Source organism: Geotrypetes seraphini, chromosome 8 (genome assembly GCF_902459505.1).
Source record: "Geotrypetes seraphini chromosome 8, aGeoSer1.1, whole genome shotgun sequence".
In the NCBI taxonomy this organism is placed as follows: Eukaryota; Metazoa; Chordata; class Amphibia; order Gymnophiona; family Dermophiidae; genus Geotrypetes; species Geotrypetes seraphini.
In genome coordinates, this window is record NC_047091.1 from 21,279,476 (window position 1) to 21,300,067 (window position 20,592).

The following is a 20,592-nucleotide window of genomic DNA, read 5'->3' on the forward strand; positions in this document are numbered from 1 at the left end:
CGGTGTCGCGCAGTGTCGACAAAGTGGGTGCCGATTGAGTTGGGGCCGATGCCGGTGTCGATGCCGCCGGGTCAGACATGTCGGCACCGAAAAGCAACCGTTGCTGGATTTGTCGTTTTTTTAATGTACGTTTTTTCAAAGTGGCACAGCGGGTGCAGGTGGAAGCCTGATGCTCTGGACCTAGGCACTGTAAGCACCAGTTGTGCGGGTCCGTAAGAGAGATAGGCCGTGCACACCGCTGGCACTTTTTAAACCCTGGCTGGGGGGGCATGAAAGTAAAAACGGCTTCTGCCAAATCGAAGGCTGAGGCCTCGATGGGGGCAGCAGGCCCTGCCGGGGCAAAACCGACGAAAGAAAAGAAAAAAGAAAGTAATAATTTTTTTTTTTTTTTTAACAAGAAAATAATAAAAGAAAAAAAGGAAATACAATTTCCTAACAGATTTCGTGAGCGGGAAGGCGTCAGGAAAAAATCTTTTCAACAGCCGTTGAAAAGTGCGACTTCTTAGCTCCGCAGAAACTAAGAAACTGGGGACCCGCGCGCCTCCGTCGGGCGGGAAGGCACTCGCGCGTGCGCGGTGCGGCCTGCTAGAACTTTCCAAGTTCTTAGAGTGCAATCACTCTAAAATTGTCCGTACCGGGGCTCCGTCGGTGCCGTCACCCATCAGTCAAGAATATGCTGCCTGCTTGTCCTGGGATAAAAAAGGGATCCTGAGGTAGGGCCTTGCTAATCATTCTAGAAACATCTATAAAGGGCATGCAACTCTACCATTCCACCTAGGTTCTCAGCAGAAAAACTGTTAAAATGTCCGAGACAGGTATAAACTGAGCTCTTAGGCTCAAAATGTAGTAGAAACTTACATATAAAAACTAACATGAGAGCTCTCACAAGCTCTAAGATACTTTTTATAACATTGGTTCTCATGTGAAGATGAAGTGGAGTCCAGGAGAGCTAGGTTAACAGCAATGCCCATATCAATCTGCAGCATCTATAGTCCGTACCAGTGCAAATAAAAAAAAGGACTCAATACATGGTTTTGTGAGGTTACAAAGTGCAACTCTCATCCGGTTCCCGTCTATTTTTTTCATGAATAAAGCCTTGTTCTCTTCCAAGCTCTTGGTTACTTTATACATTTTAAAGTGGAATGAAAATGGAACAAAATTTCACTCACACATTTCAGTGATTTAACTTCTTGAAACTATCCCAGCCCTCTGTCACCTTCTTTTTTCTTTTAAATTCTTTTGTAAAGTGACTGACGTACGTATTTACATTGCAAAGACCTTAATTTGAAAAGAAAAGTGACAGCAAACTTCTTGTTAATTACGTTCAATGAGACACCCCAAACCTTCATTTCCCCTCAACAGATGCTTAGCTCAAGAAAATCTGAAGCCGCTTCACTGAGCCCTTCTATACGACATGCGGATACTAAATCCTCTTAATTATACAATCCTACATAGCACACAAGCATCACCAAGAGTATGTCATAGCAATTGGAAGAGACTGAGGCTAGACAATCAGATAACTGGGTGGTACTCAAGGATGGTGGCAGTTTCTTACACCACTGTATGAAAGGAAGTCACCTAGAACATTCAGCAGAAAAAAAACCATGTCCTTACTAGCCAGAATTAGTCTTGGTCATTCATTCCTTATCATCCCACAGATCAGTCCAGAAATTATGGGTTATGTCCATCAACCACAATTTCTAGTGTGATCTGTTGGAACCAAAAGGAATAGAAATGATCAGGTAGGACATTTTTTCTTTTCTTGGATTGTTTTAAAACTAATTCATTTCTAGGAAATATCGGGTGAAGAGGCCTATTCTAAGGATCCTTACTTAATCCAAGCATTTTCCCTTTACGAATGAAGGCATTATGTTAAAAAAGTGTCTTGACAGTGAAGTCACTTTGTAAAACTGAGGTTTAGACTGTTTGCTGGAGGCCGTCTTATAACCTCTTCTGTATCTGAGATACACATGCACAAAAATAATTCACTCATGCTGCCTTGTAAAAATGGATAAGGCTAGGTAGTTTCCAGACCTCTTCATTGACCATCTGGATGTCTGTTCAAGAAACCACAGCTCTGAGTTTCATATTCACCTTTCACATCAACTAAGCAGACAACTATTGGCATGCTGCCAATAACATCACTGGAGGGACACTTGGAAATACTGAAGTGGCCACTCTCCCCATAAGATAGTGGTTCAGACACTACTTCTGAACAGCTCAACAGACACAGATCTCATTTCTAGCGGCTTATTGCACTACATGACAGCAAAAACAAATTGTCAGTTCTTGCAAGAAATATGGTTACATATTTCTAAAAAAAACTACTATAAATTGATGCTGATAAATGTTCTATAATTAAATTAAATTAAAAGCATTATCCTAATAAATATCAAAAAGGAATATTGAGAGCTAAACTTAAAAAAAAACCACAAACATCTCTATATCTGGATATCCATATAGATAGATATGAAATCACATTATGGTGAGAAAGGCAAAGTAATAGGATAAAAGGGATTTCAACTTGCGAATTTGGTTTTCATTCTACTGGCAGTTTGCCTTCTTGTGCACAATACACAAGTCTCAGCAAAAGCTCTAAAGTTTTGGCGTGCCAGGAATAATTCTAGCAGGTACAAGAGAGCAGCAGTGTAAACCAGATCATCGCACTGAATCCGGTTATATACTTTTTCAAGAAGGGAAACCACTGGAGTGGAGTACTCCATGCTGTGAAGGACGGGGGTACATCAAGGCAACAATCGGCAAGACCAACCGTGTGCAAAATACATCAAAGATTTACACGCACACAAAAAATGGAGCATAGTTAACAGTGCTGTATGTTCAAAAGCACTTGGACTTCAATTTCAGCAAGGGAAAAGATTCCCACAATTCAGAGGGGACAGATTTGCCTTTTTTTTTTTTTTACACTCTTTTTCAGCTACCTTTCGATTGTTCTGGTATACTACTATGTTAAACCACAGAATTTTTTTTTTTTGCAAAGAAAGTTGTGCTGCCAAACAACTTGTGGTACAGGCATAAAAGGGTTATACAACAATAATAAAGTAAAAATCACAAGATAAAAATAAATAAACTGCAGAACTTCCTCTAGAAGATTATGCAAAGAAGGGGAAAAGAAGAAAGCAAGTAGTTGGCTGGTTTCATATTGCATATTAGTGCTGTTTTCCTCAACGAAGTAAACTCTCTTTCCTTCTGTCAACTTAAGGAAACGCCAGTTGCCTCCACACAGTGATGGCTTCAGCATGACTCTGAGGTCGAACCCCATCACCTGAACCCACTGGAAACAGACACTGCATGTGGCTTAGTAGGTTCTCAGCAAGTACACGTTTGTCTTTGCATTACGCGAAGTACATGGTACGTAAGGTGTCTTGGTGAATCTGTACAGCCTTGGCAAGAGCTTGTGGGTCTCGGCCATTACTCTGTCCAGAAACATGACTTCCTTCAGCACTAGAAGACAAAAACAAAGAGGTCAGAACACATGTGGTGCTGCACAGTTGTATAAATGATAGCATTACTTGTCCCAAATAACTTAGATTGAATGCTGATCCCATTTTGCAATTATTTGTCAAATACTCATGTGCCCGATGCCTTTGTTACCTTGCTGGACCCTACCTGCCCTGCCAATTATCATCCTGTCTCCCTCCTCCCATTCTCGTGCTGTTCTCCGGAGACAAGCAGGGGAAGTTGCTGCTGGTGAAGTTTTTTTACTACTGAGCATGTGCGGACACCTTGCCTCCTGAGCTCCAACCCCTAGCTGTTCAGTTTTATCTTTGACCAGTGCCATACAGGTCGCTCTCCCTTCTCCTTGCCTCTTCAGTCAGGTTTAAAAAGAAAAACAAAGGAGAAATTAGGTTCTTACCTGCTAATTTACTTGCTTTAGCTTCTCCAGACCGGTAGTCTCCACCTGATGGTCATGATGAGATATATACCCACTTGTAAGATTAACCTCTACCGGTCTAGAGAGTGCTAAAGAATTACTAGACACATCAAAAATTATGGCCCATCAATTACAAAGTCTACATTTTCAACACTCCATTTTACAACAATTGGAAATTGCTTCTACTGAAGAAATTCCTAATCTCCATATGGCATTACAAGAGTCCACTTTTCATTTAATAAAAACTAACTATGATGCCTATGACATGAGTTCTAGAATGGCTGCAGCTGCTATTGTGGCTCGCCACACAGCTTGGCTAAAAGTCTCAGACCTTAGGATAGACCTTCATGACAGGTTGGCAGATGCCCCATGTCTAGGATATAGTCTCTTTGGTGAAAAAGTGAAAAATACTGTTTCCCCAAATCATGGAAGATTCCAGAGTCATGTGCAAGCTTTCAGCACATCATCAGGATCAATCTCAGGCTTTTTGCAGATCTTCCTCTGCTTTGTCATATCAAAGATCATACCATCAGCAATTTTTTCAACAGTATTACCCTCAAAGACGCTTTACTCCTTTTATCAGGACCGCTCCTTTGAGATCCCAATCTTCCTCAATTCCTCAGAAGCAACATTTGCGGGACTGCAGCTTCCTCCGCTTAAACCTGCTCCTAGTTTGAATTAGCTATCTGTGGGGTGGCAGCTAACCCATTTTTTTTCAGCATGGCAGAACGTCACCACAAACAACTGGGTTCTAACGATCATTTCCCAAGGATACTCCCTCAATTTCCTTCCTCACCATCCCCAATCCTATCATCCCCCACCATCCAACATTCCGCATCATCACATTCTTCAGCTGGCAGATGAGATCTCTCTCTTGCTACAGAACAAAGCTATTGAGGTGGTTCCTAAGCAACAATATTACCAGATTTTTCCTCATCTTTGACCCTTAAACACTTACCTCAAAACAGAGAAATTTTGCATAATTTTCCTCCTGCCTTGGACCTCAAAGATGCATACACTCATGTTCCCATTCATCCATCCCACCAGTACAAAGTTCTACCTTTGCACCATGAGTGTTCACAAATTATTCCTCTCCTCAAGTCACTTAATTGGCTCACTATCCATTTCTGCATACAATTCCCACCCCCACCCCCCTTTCGGGCACTCCGCTCATCAGATAATAGGTATGGAAAACCTGTCATATTCTGAGAGATTGGAGAAGCTGGGTCTCTTTTCTCTGGAGAAGAGGAGACTTAGAGGGGATATGATAGAGACTTACAAGATCATGAAGGGCATAGAGAGAGTAGAGAGGGACAGATTCTTCAAACTTTCGAAAAATAAGAGGGCATTCGGAAAAGTTGAAAGGGGACAGATTCAAAACGAATGCTAGGAAGTTCTTCTTTACCCAACGTGTGGTGGACACCTGGAATGCGCTTCCAGAGTGCGTAATAGGGCAGAGTACGGTATTGGGGTTTAAGAAAGGATTGGACAATTTCCTGCTGGAAAAGGGGATAGAGGGGTATAGATAGAGGATTACTGCACAGGTCCTGGACCTGTTGGGCCGCCGCATGAGCGGACTGCTGGGCACGATGGACCTCGGGTCTGACCCAGCAGAGGCATTTCTTATGTTCTTAGATAAGTCTCTCTTTTCTGTACTCTTCCCCTCTACAGCCAACTCCAGACTCCATCCCTTCTACTTTGCTGCACCATATGCCTGGAACACGTCTGTGTCTGGCAGTCTTCAAATCCAGACTCAAAGCCCCTTTCTTTGAAGCTGCTTTCAATTCCAAACTCCACCAATATCTGTCTTCTCATTCCCTCTGTAATTCCCCCACCTGAGCACAGTGTATTGATGCACCTTCTTGTCCAGTATTGACTGGATTGTAAGCTCTTTTGAGCAGGGACTCTCTTTTCTATGTTTTGATGTACAGAGCTGCCTATGTCTAGTAGCACTATAGTAGCATCAGCAGCTTCAATGAAGGCCTGAATCCTAGTACTCCTTCCTAACCAATACACTTCTATACCTGGTATGCTAAAGTCTCTGGGTAAATAAAACTAGATCAAAAGTGAGCAAGAGAAGTTCAATAATGTCATCAAGCTTTGACATACTATCTGTTAAGATTGAGTATGAGTATCAGTCAATAGCCAAGTCCAGGGTACAGAATTCTTATGCTTCAAAATTAATACTCTGAATTAATACTAGCAAACTCTCCCAGAGATCAGCCACGCCACATCCCCCTCTCCCCAAGGGTTCAGAGAGGAAAGGACTTGCTCCGTTTTACCTGTCATGTTCTTTATCCACGAGGTGATATCTTGCTCTGAAAGCCACCAGGTGAGCATAATAAGCTGGTGCAGGTATGGACACAGATCGTGTACAGCGCACATAGGTGTGGCAGAGTTGATAGGTCAGCAGCTGAAGCTCATCAGCAGTGAAACAGTTATCATCCCACAAGACATGATAGTGCGAAGGACGGCTGGTACCCTAGGAGGAATCAACACCGGATTAGTTCAAACCAGGGGTGCTTAACTCTTTTTGCTTCCTACACGTCTTTAACTGATCAATGAAACCCTCACAAGCCATATGCCCACATGTGTCACTGTTAGCCACTAAGAGGGCTAACTGCTAAAATGTCACTAAACTTACTCTAGTACACAATTATGCTACCAATAACTGTCTTCACTCTGTCTAGAAAGTTTCAATAAATTACCACAGATTTCAAGACTCTTCTGACCACTTCCTGTACCCTTTCAGGGTACAGTTACTACTAGTTAAGAACTACTAGTTTAAAAGACATTAATTATTTGAAATATGTATCAAAATAAAACAAAAAGTTACTCACCTATAGCAGCTGTTTTCCAAGGACAGCAGGACATATGTCCTCACATTGGAAGTAATGTCCCCTGAAGGAGTCCCTGGCGTGAATGCTACTTAGTATTCCAGACACTTCTAGAAGCCTTTGGTAGGCCTGAAGAGTGCATGTGTGAGGGCTTTCCATTGTACCTGGAGGATTAAGCGACTTGTCCAGGGCTGCTCCTTGTGACCCTGGCCAAGTCACTTAATCCTCCATTGCCGCTTTGAGTATGGTTTTATAACGACAAAAAAGCGGTATACAAGTCCCAAGCCCTTTCCTTCCCACCTGTCCAAGCTGCATGGGACCCGCAGTTGGATCAAAAAGCAAAAATACAACTGCTGGGGAAGTGGGAGGGTATGTGAGAATATATGTCCTGCTGTCACTGGATTACACCTGCTACAGGTGAGTAAAGCAGTTACTTCCCTGTAATAGGTGTTATCTAGGGATGGCAGGCAGATATTCTTATATGTGGGTGACATCATCCACGGAGCTTGGTATGTACAGTACAAAAGTGGACTGTCACTTTAAATATTTCAAAGTCTTGAGACTGCCACACCACACATGTGCCGGTGCCTTCCCACCCACGTTGGCTCGCAGTACCATCAATTCAGTACAAGAGCTAAGAAGCCAACTAGGGGAGGTGGGAGGATTGTGAGAATATCTGTCTGCTGTCCCTGGATAATACCTGTTACAGGTAAGTAACTGTGTTTTAGCATAGGACAATCAGGCAGCATATTCTCACATGTGGAACTCCCTAGCAGTTACAAAAAATGAGATGGATGGAAGTAGGTGTCATATAGAGGATAAAATCTGTAGAATTGCTTGGCTAAACCAACTATCCTGTCTGGAATTATTCTCCAAACAGTAGTGGGATGTGAAGGTATGAATTGAGGACCAAGTGGCTGCTTTACAGATGTCCTCAACAGGAGTGTTTTGTAGGTGAGCTACTGAAGTTGCGGTAACACGACCTTCTAGTGGCAGCTCAGTCCGAACATAACAGAAACAGATGAAGTCTGCCAAACACGTGGAGATGGTTCTCTTAGAAATGGGTGTTCCAAGTCTGTCAGGATCAAATGACAAAAAACAATTGAGTGGATTTTCTATAAGGTTTTGTGTAATATAAGAAATAAGCAATAGCATGTTTAGAGTCCATTGTGTGGAGTGCTGCTTCTTCGGGGTGAGAATGAGGTCTTGGAAAGAAGACAGGTAGAACTATAGAATGGCTCAGGTGCCACAGGGACCTCCTGGACTAGGACCGGTGCTATTTAACTTATTTATAAATAATCTGGAAATTAGAAAGACGAGTGAGGTGATTAAATTTGCAGATGACACTAAACTATTCAAAGTTGTTAAAACGCATGTGGATTGTGAAAAATTTCAGGCAGACTTTAGGAAATTGGAAGACTGGGCATCTATGTGGCAGACGAAATTTAATATGGACAATTGCAAAGTGATGCACATTGGGAAGAATAACCCAAATCATAGTCACCGGATGCTAGGGTCCACCTTTGGAGTGAGCATTCAAGAAAAAGATCTGGGTGTCAGCATGGACAATATGCTGATATCTTCCGCCCAAAGTGCAATGGGTAACAAAACAGTTAGACTTGGGAGAATCCGTGGACATCGTATACCTAGACTTCAGCAAAGCTTTCGATAATGTCCCGCATCGCAGGCTGTTGAGCAAGATGAAATCAATGGGGCTGGGAGAAACACTAACTATATGGATCAATGACTGGCTGAGTGGCAGACTTCAGAGGGTGGTAGTTAACGATACCCTCTCTAAAACATCGGAGGTGACCAGTGGAGTACCGCAGGGCTCAGTCTGGGGCCCGCTCCTTTTCAACATATTCATAAGTGACCTAACTCAGGGGCTTCAAGGTAAGGTAACGTTATTCGCTGATGACGCCAAACTATGCAATATAGTGAGAGATGGCAATTCACCCGATAGTATGACACAGGACCTACATTTGTTGGAGCTTTGGTCCTCAACCTGGCAGCTGGGCTTCAACGCTAAGAAATGCAAGATCATGCACCTCGGCAGCAGAAATCCGTGCAGAACTTACACCTTGAATGGTGAGATCTTAGCTAGAACTTCAACAGAACGAGACTTGGGAGTGATCATCAGCGCAGACATGAAAACTGCTGATCATGTGGAGAAGGCTTCATCTAAGGCAAGACAGTTGTTAGGTTGCATCCGCAGGAGTTTCGTCAGCCAGAAGCCTGAAGTCATAATGCTATTATACAGAACCATGGTGAGGCCTCATTTGGAATACTGTGTGCAATTCTGGAGGCCACACTACCGAAAAGATGTACTGAGAGTAGAGTCGGTGCAACGGATGGCCACCAGGATGGTCTCGGGGCTCAAGGATCTATCGTACGAGGAAAGGCTGAAAAATTTGCGGCTGTACTCACTCGAGGAATGTAGGGAGAGAGGAGACATGATCGAGACGTTTAAGTATATTACCAGCCGTATCGAGATGGAAGAAGAGATTCTCTTTCTCAAAGGACCCTCAGCCACAAGAGGGCATCCGCTCAAACTCAGGGGCGGGAAATTTCATGGCGACACCAGGAAATATTTCTTCACCGAGAGAGTGGTTGATCCTTGGAACGAGCTCCCGGTGCAGGTGATCGAGGCAAACAGCGTGCAAGAATTTAAGAGCAAATGGGATGCCCATGTGGGATCCCTTAGAGGGTTAAGCCAAGGGAACCTGTCACCAGGAGTGAGATCCCTAGGATAGTAAACTTGGGGGTGGGTCAGTAGAGTGGGCAGACCTGATGGGCTATGGCCCTTATCTGCCGTCATCTTCTATGTTTCTATGCTAGGAATTATTTTTTAAAAGGATGCCTCTGAATCACTCAATGGTGCGACCTCACCTTGAGTATTGCATTCAGTTCTGGTCTCCTTATCTCAAAAAAGATATAGTGGCACTAGAAAAGGTTCAAAGAAGAGTGACCAAGATGATAAAGAGGAAAGACTAAAGAGGTTAGGGTTCTTCAGCTTAGAAAGGAGACAGCTAAGGGGAGATTTGATTGAAGTCTACAAAATCCTGAGTGGTGTAGAACGGTTACAAGTGCATCAAGATTTACAAAGACTAGGGAACACTCAAAGTTATTGAGAAATACTTTTTAAACCAATAGGAGGAAATTTTTTTCACTCAGGAGAATAGTTAAGCTCTGGAATGCATTGCCAGAGAGGTTAATGTAGCTAGTTTAAGAAAAAGGTTTGGACAAGTTCATTGTCTGCTGCTGAGACAGACTATGGACTGAGCCACTGCTTATCCTGGATCAGTAGCATAGAATGCTGCTACTAACTGGGTTTTTGCCAGGTACTTGCGACTTGGATTGGCCTCCATGAAGATGGGATACTGGGCTGGAAGGACCATTGGTCTGATCCAGTAAGTCTATTCTTCTGTTTTTATGTTCTTATGACCTTCGACAGGAATTTAAAATGAATTTGAAGAACTACCGTATTTTCACGCATATAACGCGCGCGTTATACGTGTTTTTACAAACCGTGCATACCCTTGCACGGTATACGCGTGAGCGCGTTGTACAATTTTTTTTTTACATAGTTCCCCCCCCCCGACGTCCGATTCACCCCCCGCAGGACCGCTCGCACGCACCCGCACCCCCACCCCGAAGGACTGCCAACTCCCCGACTCCCCGACACGATCGGGGCAAGAGGGAGCTCAAGCCCTCTTGCCCTAGCCAACCGCGGCACCCCAGACATGATCGAGGCAAGAGGGAGCTCAAGCCCTCTTGCCCCTCCGACTCCCCGACACGATCGGGGCAAAAAGGAGCCCAAGCCTTCTTGCCCCGCCGATTCTCCAACTCCCCGACAATATCGGGCCAGGAGGGAGCCCAAGTCCTCCTGGCCCTGGCGCCCCCCCCCCCCCCGCTAGTTGTTCGGGCCAGGAGGGAGCCCAAACCCTCCTGGCCACGGCGACCCCCTACCCCCACCCCGCACTACATTACGAGCAGGAGGGATCCCAGGCCCTCCTGCCCTCGACGCAAACCCCCCTCCCCCCAACGACCGCCCCACCCAAGAACCTCCGACCGCCCCCCAGCCGACCCGCGACCCCCCTAGCCGACCCCGACACCCCCACCCCCCTTCCCCGTACCTTTCTGTAGTTGGCCGGAGAGACGGGAGCCAAACCCGCCTGTCCGGCAGGCAGCCAACGACGGAATGAGGCCGGATTGGCCCATCCGTCCCAAAGCTCCGGCTACTGGTGGGGCCTAAGGCGCCTGGGCCAATCAGAATAGGCCCGGGAGCCTTAGGTCCCTCCTGGGGGCGGGGCCTGAGGCACATGGGCCCAACCTGACCATGTGCCTCAGGCCCCGCCCCCAGGAGGGACCTAAGGCTCCCGGGCCTATTCTGATTGGCCCAGGCGCCTTAGGCCTCACCAGTAGGCGGAGCTTTGGGACGGATGGGCCAATCTGGCCTCATTCCGTCGTTGGCTGCCTGCTGGACAGGCGGGTTTGGCTTCCGTCTGTCCGGCCAACTACAGAAAGGTACGGGGAAGGGGGGTGGGGGTGTCGTGGGGGTCGGCCAGGGGGGTCGCGGGTCGGCTGGGGGGGCGGTCGGAGGTTCTTGGGGGGGGCGGTCGTTGGGGGGAGGAGGGTTTGCGTCGAGGGCAGGAGGGCCTGGGATCCCTCCTGCCCGTAATGTAGTGCGGGGTGGGGGTAGGGGGTCGCCGTGGTCAGGAGGGTTTGGGCTCCCTCCTGGCCCAAACAACTAGGGGGGGGGTCGCCAGGGCGACTTGGGCTCCCTCCTGGCCCGATATTGTCGGGGAGTTGGGGAGTCGGCGGGGCAAGAGGGCTTGGGCTCCCTTTTGCCCCGATCGTGTTGGGGAGTCGGGGGGGCAAGAGGGCTTGAGCTCCCTCTTGCCCCAATCGTGTCGGGGGTGCCGCGGTTGGCTGGGGCAAGAGGGCTTGAGCTCCCTCTTGCCCCGATCGTGTCGGGGGTGCCGCGGTTGGCTGGGGCAAGAGGGCTTGAGCTCCCTCTTGCCCCGATCGTGTCAGGGAGTCGGCGGGGCAAGAGGGGAAGCAGCAGGACACCGGTAGGAGCTTCTACATGATGGGGGGGGTCGGGAGGCTGTGGGGGTGCGAGCGGTCCTTCAGGGTGGGGGTGCGTGCGAGCGGTCCTTCGGGGTGGGGGTGCGAGCGGTCCTGCGGGGGGGGGGATGAATCGGACATCGGGGGGGGCATCAGGCTCTCAGGGTGGGGACAGGACTTCAAGGGGGAGAGGAGAGTCGGGGCGGGCAACTGGAGAGTCGGGCAGCATGCGCGGTATACGGGTGTGCGCGGTATACAAAAATTTCTGTACATAATTTTGTGTTTTCCGCGCGCTATACCCGTGTGCGCGTTTTACACGAGTGCGCGTTATCTACGTGAAAATACGGTACTCTGACATGAAAGAATCTGATACTAGTGCTTGTATTTCATTGATATGATGTGCAGATTAGAAATACTACTTCCCAAATGAGATATTTAAGAGACTAAAATGCTATTGGTTCAAAGGGGGCTTTAATGAGGGTTGAAAGTATAAGATTAAGATGCCAAGCAATTGCAGGAGGTTTGATTGGTAGTTTGGTATGAAAAAGGCCTTTCATGAATCTAGAGAACAGAGGATAGGCAGACAATGTGTTTTTTTTTATCCAGAGGAATATGAAAAGCACTTATTAAACTGAGATGTACTCTGACCGAAGTAGCTTTAAGACCGGAGTCGGAAAGGTATAGCAGATAGTTCAGAATTGACAGTAGAGAACCTGTGTCTGGACGTAACGAGTGTTGATCACACCATAGTGTAAAGTGACTCCACTTGAAGCGTTAACAACACTGCGTGGAAGGTTTCCTAGAGGCTTCAATTATGGCTGATACTGATGCAGAAAGTGTAAAAGTATCTAAATGGTGGCAGAGGTACCATGCTGTGAAAGACAAGGATTGTAGATTGAGATGGAGAAAAAATCCTTAGTTCTGTGTCAATAAGGATGGAAAAATCTTAAGTGTAATGAATTCCCATACACTGAGCTGGAGAAGGAGAGAGAACCATGGTTGTCATGGTCAACTAGGTGCTATAAGAATCACTGTGGCTCGTTCTTGGCAAACTATCACTAGAGTGTTCCCTAAAAGGAGTCAGAGGGAAGGTGTACAGGAATTTGCCCGTCCAATCTAGAAGAAAGACATTGTAATCAAAGTGATCAGGAGTGTCAATTCTGGAACAGTAGATTGGAAGTGAAGAGATCTAAGTATGGAGTCCCCAGGTCAAAAATATCCAATGCATTGAGTGACCATTCGTAAGGTTGTAGAAGTCTGCTCAACTTGTCTGTTAAGACATTCTATTTTCCTGCTAGATAAATCGCTTTAAGAAATATGTTGCGAGGAATCACCGAGGTTCAGATTTGTATTGCTTCTTGACAAAGGGTGCGAGACCCTGTGCCTCCTTGTTTGTTCATAGTATATGGCTACTTGGTTGTCGGCGTGAATCATGTACTACTTGATTACTACTTGGAATGTACATAGAGCATTGCAGATCACCCCGAAGCTCGAGGAGATTGATATGAAGAAATTTCTCTTCAAGAGTCCAGCTGCTTTGAGTATGGAGGCCATCTAGGTGGACTTGCAATCTGAGCATGGAGGCATCCATTGACAATACCATTTGATGTGGAAGAGCCTGGAAGAGAAGGCCTCTGGATAGATTGTTCTGTGTGATTCACTACTGAAGTGATTTGACGCAGTGCTGCAGTTACCTGCAGTTACTGAGATAGTGGATCTGTGGCCTGACACCATTGGGTTGAGAGCACCCATTCAGGTTTTCTGAGATGTAGACGAGCAAATGCAGTTACATGCACTGTGGATGCCCTATGACCTAAAAGATGCAGCATTTGACATGCAGTGATGCTTTGAACAGAGGAGACCTTCTGGCAAATCTAAATGAGGTTGTCCAGCTACTGTTGTGGTATAAATGCTCAAGTCTGAGTTGTGTCCAGAAACATCCTGATGAACTCCAGCGTTTGAGAGGGTTGGAGATGGTAATTTATTGCAAATCCTAGAAGTTCTAGGAGACGTACTATTGAAGTCATGGCTAATGAACAATCTGAGGTTTAAGTTTAAGTTTATTAGGATTTTATATACCGCCTATCAAGGTTTTCTAAGTGGTTTTACAATCAGGTACTCAAGCATTTTCCATATCTGTCCCGGTGGGCTCACAATCTATCTAACATACCTGGGGCTATGGAGGATTAAGTGACTTGCCCAGGGTCACAAGGAGCAGTGATGAGGCTTTGAACAACCAGTCATCCAGATAAGAGAACACATGAAAGCCGTAATAGTGGAGTGTTGCAGCCACTACAACTAAACATTCTGTGAATAAGAACATAAGATTTGCCACTGCTGGGTCAGACCAGTGGTCCATTGTGCCCAGCAGTCTGCTCACGCGGTGACCCTTAGGTCAAAGACCAGTGCCCTATTTGAGTCTAGCCTTACCTGCATATGTTCTGTTCCAGTAGGAACTTATCCAACCTTATCTTGAATCCCTGGAGGGTGCTTTCTCCTTTAACAGCCTCCAGAAGAGCGTTCCAGGTTTCTACCACTCTCTGAGTGAAGAAGAACTTCCTTACGTCTGTACGGAATTTTTTCCCTTCTAACTTTAACGAGTGCCCTCTAGTTCTCTTCACCTTGGAGAGGGTGAACAGTCTCTCTTTCTCTACTAAGTCAATTCCCTTCAATATCTTGAATGTTTCGATCAGGTCCCCTCTGTCTCTTCTGTTCAAGGGAGAAGAGACCCAGTTTCTCTAGCCTCTCGTTGTACAGCAACTCCCCAAGTCCCTTAACTATTTTCGTTGCTCTTCTCTGGACCCTTTCGAGTAGTACTATGTCCTTTTTCATGTACGGCGACCAGTGTTGGACGCAGTATTCCAGATGGGGGCGTACCATGGCCCGATAACTTTTTCAGATCTGTTTGTGAACCCCTTCTTAATCATTCCTAGCATTCTGTTTGCCCTTTTTGCTGCCGCCGCCACACATTGCGCAGACCATTTTCAGTGACTTGTCTACAAATACTCTCAAGTCTCTTTCCTGGGGGCTCTCTCCGAGTATAGCACCGGACATCCTGTATTCGTGCATATGATTTTTGTTACCGACATGCATCACCTTGCACTTATCTATATTGAACCTTATTTGCCATTTTGCAGCCCATTCCTCGAATGTATCTATGTCTCTTTGTAGGTCTTTGCAATCCTTCTGTGTCCTCACTACTCTGAATAACTTTGTATCGCAAATACTCTGGGTGCCGACGTTAGTCCAAACGAAAGCACCCTATATATCTAGTCATCTGGATGCCGGTGAGTCCCTTGACGTGATATATTTGGACTTCAGCAAAGCTTTTGATAGCGTCCCACACCGCAGGCTGTTGAACAAACTAAAATCGATGGGATTAGGGGATACATTCACAACATGGGTAAGGGATTGGCTAGATGGTAGGCTTCAAAGGGTGATGGTAAACGGTACCCCCTCCAAAACGTCAGCAGTGATGAGTGGAGTACCTCAGGGCTCCGTCTTAGGGCCGATTCTATTCAATTTATTCATAGGAGATTTGACCCAAGGACTTAGAGGAAAAGTATCACTGTTTGCCGACGATGCCAAACTATGCAACATAGTTGGCAAAAGCAGTGTGCCTGACTTTATGACGCAGGACCTAAGACAGCTTGAACAGTGGTCATCAACTTGGCAGCTGGGCTTCAATGCTAAAAAATGTAAAGTAATGCACCTAGGCAAAAAAAAATCCGCACAGAACTTACACACTAAATGGTGAAACCTTGTCCAGGACCACGGTGGAACGTGATTTAGGAGTGATCATTAGCGACGATATGAAGGCTGCCAATCAAGTAGAGAAGGCTTCATCCAAGGCAAGACAAATGATGGGATGTATTCGTAGGGGTTTTGTCAGCAGAAAGCCTGAAGTCATAATGCCACTGTACAGATCCATGGTGAGACCTCATCTCGAGTATTGTGTTCAATTCTGGAGACCACACTACCGAAAAGATGTGTTGAGAATTGAGTCGGTTCAGCGAATGGCTACCAGGATGGTTTTGGGGCTCGGGGAACTCACGTATGAAGAAAGGTTGAGGAAACTGCGGATGTACTCACTGGAGGAGCGAAGAGAGAGAGGGGACATGATTGAGACCTTTAAGTATATTACTGGGCGTATAGAGGTGAAAGATGATATCTTCAGTCTTACAGGGCCCTCGGTAACCAGAGGACACTCGCTGAAAATCAGGGGAGGGAAATTTCAGGGTGATGCTAGGAAGTACTTCTTCACTGAAAGGGTGGTAGATCATTGGAACGAGCTGCCTCAGCGGGTGATTGAGGCCAGCAGCGTGTTAGATTTCAAGAGAAAATGGGATATTCATGTGGGATCTCTAGGAGAGTAAGAATCAGGGAGTGGGTCATTGGTATGGGCAGACACGATGGGCTATGGCCCTTTTCTGCCGTCAATTTCTATATTTCTATGTTTCTTATATTGGAAGTGATGTGTCCCCAGACAGAAGCGCAGATATTTCTGTTTGCTTGTAGGATGGGAATGTGTGTGTAGGCTTCCTTGAGATTCAGAGAGCAGAGCCAGTCATTCTTGTCCAGGAGGGGAAACAGGGTCCCAGAGAGACCATACAAAACTTCTTCTTCTTCACTAAATATTTGTTAAGAATGCAGAGATTCAGAATTGGAAGAAGATTTCTGGTTTTCTTTGGAATGAGGAAATACTTGCAGTAGAATCTTGGCCCTGCTCCTGCTGAGGAACTTTCTCAATGGCATTGAGCTTGAGGAGGAATTAGAACTCTTGTTGGAGAACATTGGTCTGATGGGAGGATGGTCTGGAGGTGTTTTCTGTAGATGTCCTGTCCCAGTCCCACTAAACCAACTGGCAATAATGAAGCCAGAATCTGCGGGGACCTTCCCTCTTGCTAAATCGCTATAGGCTCTGCCAGTCTCGATACCGCACCTCATAATCAGGAAGTAACTTCAGAGGGGGGCGGGATCGAGACCAGCAGAGCCTTTAGCAATTTGGCAAGAGGCAAGGCCCTCACGGCATCTGACTTCATTATTGCCAGCCGGTTTAGCAGGACCGGAACCGGGACAGGACCAAAGTCAGGACTCCTCACGCCTTCCAGCGGCCAGCAAACAGCATGGAGGATTGCCACAGCTGGGAGGAATCAGCTGCCTGCCTCGCATGTCAGGCCTGCCCCTGACCTGTGACTCCATTCCCCACAGCCTGGTAGGCTTTAATTGGGATAGTTTTTTTTTTTTTTAACTATGGTAGTAGACTGAAATATAAACCAAGACCCCCATTTTTGGGCCATTTTTTTGGCCCAAAATCTGGGTTTACATTTGAGTATATACATTGTTAATTGAGTGCTTACAACCAATTATTGATGTTAACTGGGGTTAAGTTGGCTCAAAAAGGGATGCGCAGTGTCAAAGAAAAAGAGAAAGCGATTATGTCGTTACCTTGATAATATCTTTTCCAGTAGATAGGTGTGTCATTCTAGACAAGCGGGTTATCTTCCTATGGCCACGAGCCATCTGCAGAAGGAATCCACTCCGGATATTTCTGTGTCCCTCCTACTTCACTGGGAGCTCTACTGCCACCTGCATGCTAGAGCTCCAACCGATTATGTGAAGGACAAATAGGGGACACCCCAACAATACAACTGCTCTGCTTTAATATAACATGTAAAGAAACTAGTAATAGTCAACAGAAGCATCAAAGGAGCTCAGATCAGACAATATCCTTCAGAGCCCAAAGGGCTGACTGGCATCCTACATACAACTTGGAGAAATCAAATACAGAATGAAACAGTAGGTAGGCGCAAATTATTTCATTCTTCATCTTCAACATCCTTTTAGAACATACAAAAGCAGCCCCAGAGAACTAGGGCAGGCTGACTGCGCCGGCCCAAAACAAAAAAGAGCCAAAGGCAGAGTCCTCTTGTGCCGCAACGTCCACCCTGTAAAACCTTGCAAAAGTGTATAGTGTGGACCAAGTCGCCACTGAACAAATCTCCTCCGAATAAAGGTAAAAAATACACCAAATCAAATAAGAAAAGGAGAGATCTGAACAGAAACACTCCTTCCGCTCACGTGCAGAAGAGAAAAACTGCAGGTAGAAGTACAGCTCGCAGCAACGTAGGAGAGACCCAGAAAAGATTCAGAGTGGATGCACCACGTTTCAGCTAGCAAGTCCTTCTGCAATCCACTCAGCCCCGGAGCACCCTTTACACAACTGGTATCAGGGCCTTTTCTCTTTTTCCTTCCTCCATAGTCTCTGCTAATAGCAGTTATCTAAACAAGAGCTTTCTGCCAGCACTGGGGCCTTTCTATTCTCTCTCTCTCTCATCCCACAGTCCTTTGCCATTTCTGGCAATAGCAGAAATCCAAACAGGTGGCATTTGCTGGCATGAAGGTCGTTCCTTTAGTGCATCCTGCCTTTTCTGACACAACTTCCTGTAAAAGATCCAATGCCAGCAGATGGACCACTGCTATTACCAAAGACGGCAAAGAAGTATTGAGGGCTGTGGGGAAGAGGAAGAAGCAGGACTCATGACCAAAGAAATACTAAACGAAGAGCAAAATGTTAAAATAAACTGGTATCACATGCTGACACATATAGCATGGGGAGAGGGGGGTGTCATACAGATTGTAAGTTGCTCCTAAATCTACCTCTCTGCAACCTCAGTTTATGTCTTCTCTGGAAGAGATTTGTATTTAATACCTTTCAAGTGGTTAAATATCTGTATTTTATCTCCCTTGTTTCTCCTTTCCTCTGTGATTTACATATTTAGGTCTTCATGTCTCTTCTCATGTGTCTTTTGACTCAAACTTCATACCATTTATGTTGTCTTCCTCTGAACTACTTCGAGTTTATGTCCTTAGCAAGCTCCAGCCTCCAAAACTGAACACAATACTCCAAGTGGGGCCTCACCAACAACCTGTGCAGGAGCTAAGTTGAGGGAATTTCACCTATAACACAGAACTGAGAGCTCAGAGAAACAGCAGAAAGAACCACAATGCTACAACCTTAGAAAGGTGCCTCACCTGTATTCCTGCATGACTGCAGAGATAAAAATCAAACTCATAAGGATGTGTAATATCTGTGTCTACTGTGGTTCCAGCTGGAATGTTTCCACTTCTTCCCACCTTAAATCATGGAGAGAGAGAGATCAGCATTATTATAGTTTCTGGCCCGGTAACATGAGCCCCTTTTCTGCTAACAAAAGTACAGTTATCTTATGGCATCCATATGAGCAGAGTCATAGTCTGTTAGAGCTTAGAGTAAGAAGACATTGCACAAAATACAAGCAAAAGCTGGAAAATTACCCTTTCAGTTCTGTCTGCACAGAAGAGGCGTGTGTGATGCCGTTTCTGCACTACAATATATGTTATCCCAGGCTGGTAATCTTTCTCCAAACTGATGCAGGCCTCTCGAATTGCAAGCAGCTCATAATACAGCACCTAAGAGATAGGACCCAGTCATTATGTTAAACTGGTTTGTTTCACGTAGCAAAGGGTTAAACCAATGCAGAAAAAAAGAGAGGCCTTTTTCTTTAAACATGTTTGTTCCGTTTCTGTTGCTAATAAGAGCCTCTCAGATAAATTGCCTTATGGTCTGTTTAAAATGTCCAAGGATATAAAACGACTATTACTGTATCAGTGGCTTTACTGGTCCAAGTGACATTCTAAGAAGCACATTCAGGTGACAGACCTGCCGAAACTGTCCCTCAGAAACACCATCACGATAGAAGATGATGCGTGTGGGCTTGAAACGCGTGGACTTGTAGAACTGGATGAGCAGCTCTCTCACCATGGATGCCAAGTCCTGAATGATCTCCTGCCGGGGCCGCTGAACTCTCACTGTGGCACAGTATCTGCTGGGATGGGCATCCATACTACCTACAACCTGTAACAGAAGAAAGAAAGAATGGTCTTTTTAGGTCAGAACAAGAAGGTGTGGTGAATCAGCTAGTGACAGCTTCATGTTCACAATCGGAGAAGACCTTCTCTGGACAAACCCTTAATCACTTAAGCTATTTGGAACACAAGAACATAAGAATTGCCGCTGCTGGGTCAGACCAGTGGTCCATCCTGCCCAACAGTCCACTCACGCAGCAGCCCCCAGGTCAAAGACCGGTGCTCTAAATGAGTCCAGCCTCACCTGCGTACATTTCAGTTTAGCAGGAACTTGTCCAACTTTGTCTTGAAACCCTGGAGGGTGTTTTCCCCTATAACAGACTCCGGAAGAGCGTTCCAGTTTTCCACCACTTTCTGGGTGAAGAAGAATTTCCTTATATTTGTACGGAATCTATCCCCTTTCAACTTTTGAGAGTGCCCTCTCATTCTCCCTACCTTGGAAAAGGTGAACAGTCTGTCTTTATCTACTAAGTCTTTTCCCCTCAGTATTTTGAACATTTCGATCAAGTCCCCTCTCAGTCTCCTCTTTTCAAGGGAGAAGAGGCCCAGTTTCTCCAATCTCTCATTGTATGGCAATTCCTCCAGCCCCTTAACCATTTTAGTCGCTCTTCTCTGGACCCTTTCAAGTAGTACCGTGTCCTTCTTCATGTACGGCGACCAGTGCTGGACGCAGTACTCCAGGTGAGGGCGTACCATGGCCCGGTATAGCGGCATGATAACCCTCACTGATCTGTTCATGATCCCCTTCTTAATCATTCCTAACATTGTTCGCCCTTTTTCCACCGGAGCGCATTGTGCTGATGGCTTCATCGACTTTATTTTATTTTATTTTTTTTTAATTTTTCTTCTTAGCTATTTCTGGGCAAGCTTTGGATTCTTGCCCAG

The 20,592-nt window shown here is 45.7% G+C and overlaps 1 protein-coding gene across 2 annotated transcripts in view; it reads right to left on the minus strand.

The window, feature by feature from the left end:
• Positions 1-695: 695 nt before the first annotated feature.
• AGO3 (argonaute RISC catalytic component 3) overlaps positions 696-20,592 on the minus strand; it is a 125,829-nt gene continuing 105,932 nt past the window's right edge. The window contains exons 15-19 of one of the 2 annotated variants that reach the window (XM_033956433.1): positions 19,601-19,696; positions 19,117-19,251; positions 18,835-18,936; positions 6,175-6,374; positions 696-3,462 (exon numbers count right to left, since the gene is read on the minus strand). In XM_033956433.1, coding sequence (XP_033812324.1) covers positions 3,354-3,462; positions 6,175-6,374; positions 18,835-18,936; positions 19,117-19,251; positions 19,601-19,696 — 642 coding nt within the window. In that variant the 3' untranslated portion in view covers positions 696-3,353. Of the gene's footprint in view, positions 3,463-6,174; positions 6,375-18,834; positions 18,937-19,116; positions 19,252-19,501; positions 19,697-20,592 lie in introns of both variants that reach the window. The other variant, XM_033956431.1, reaches the window with a different exon arrangement.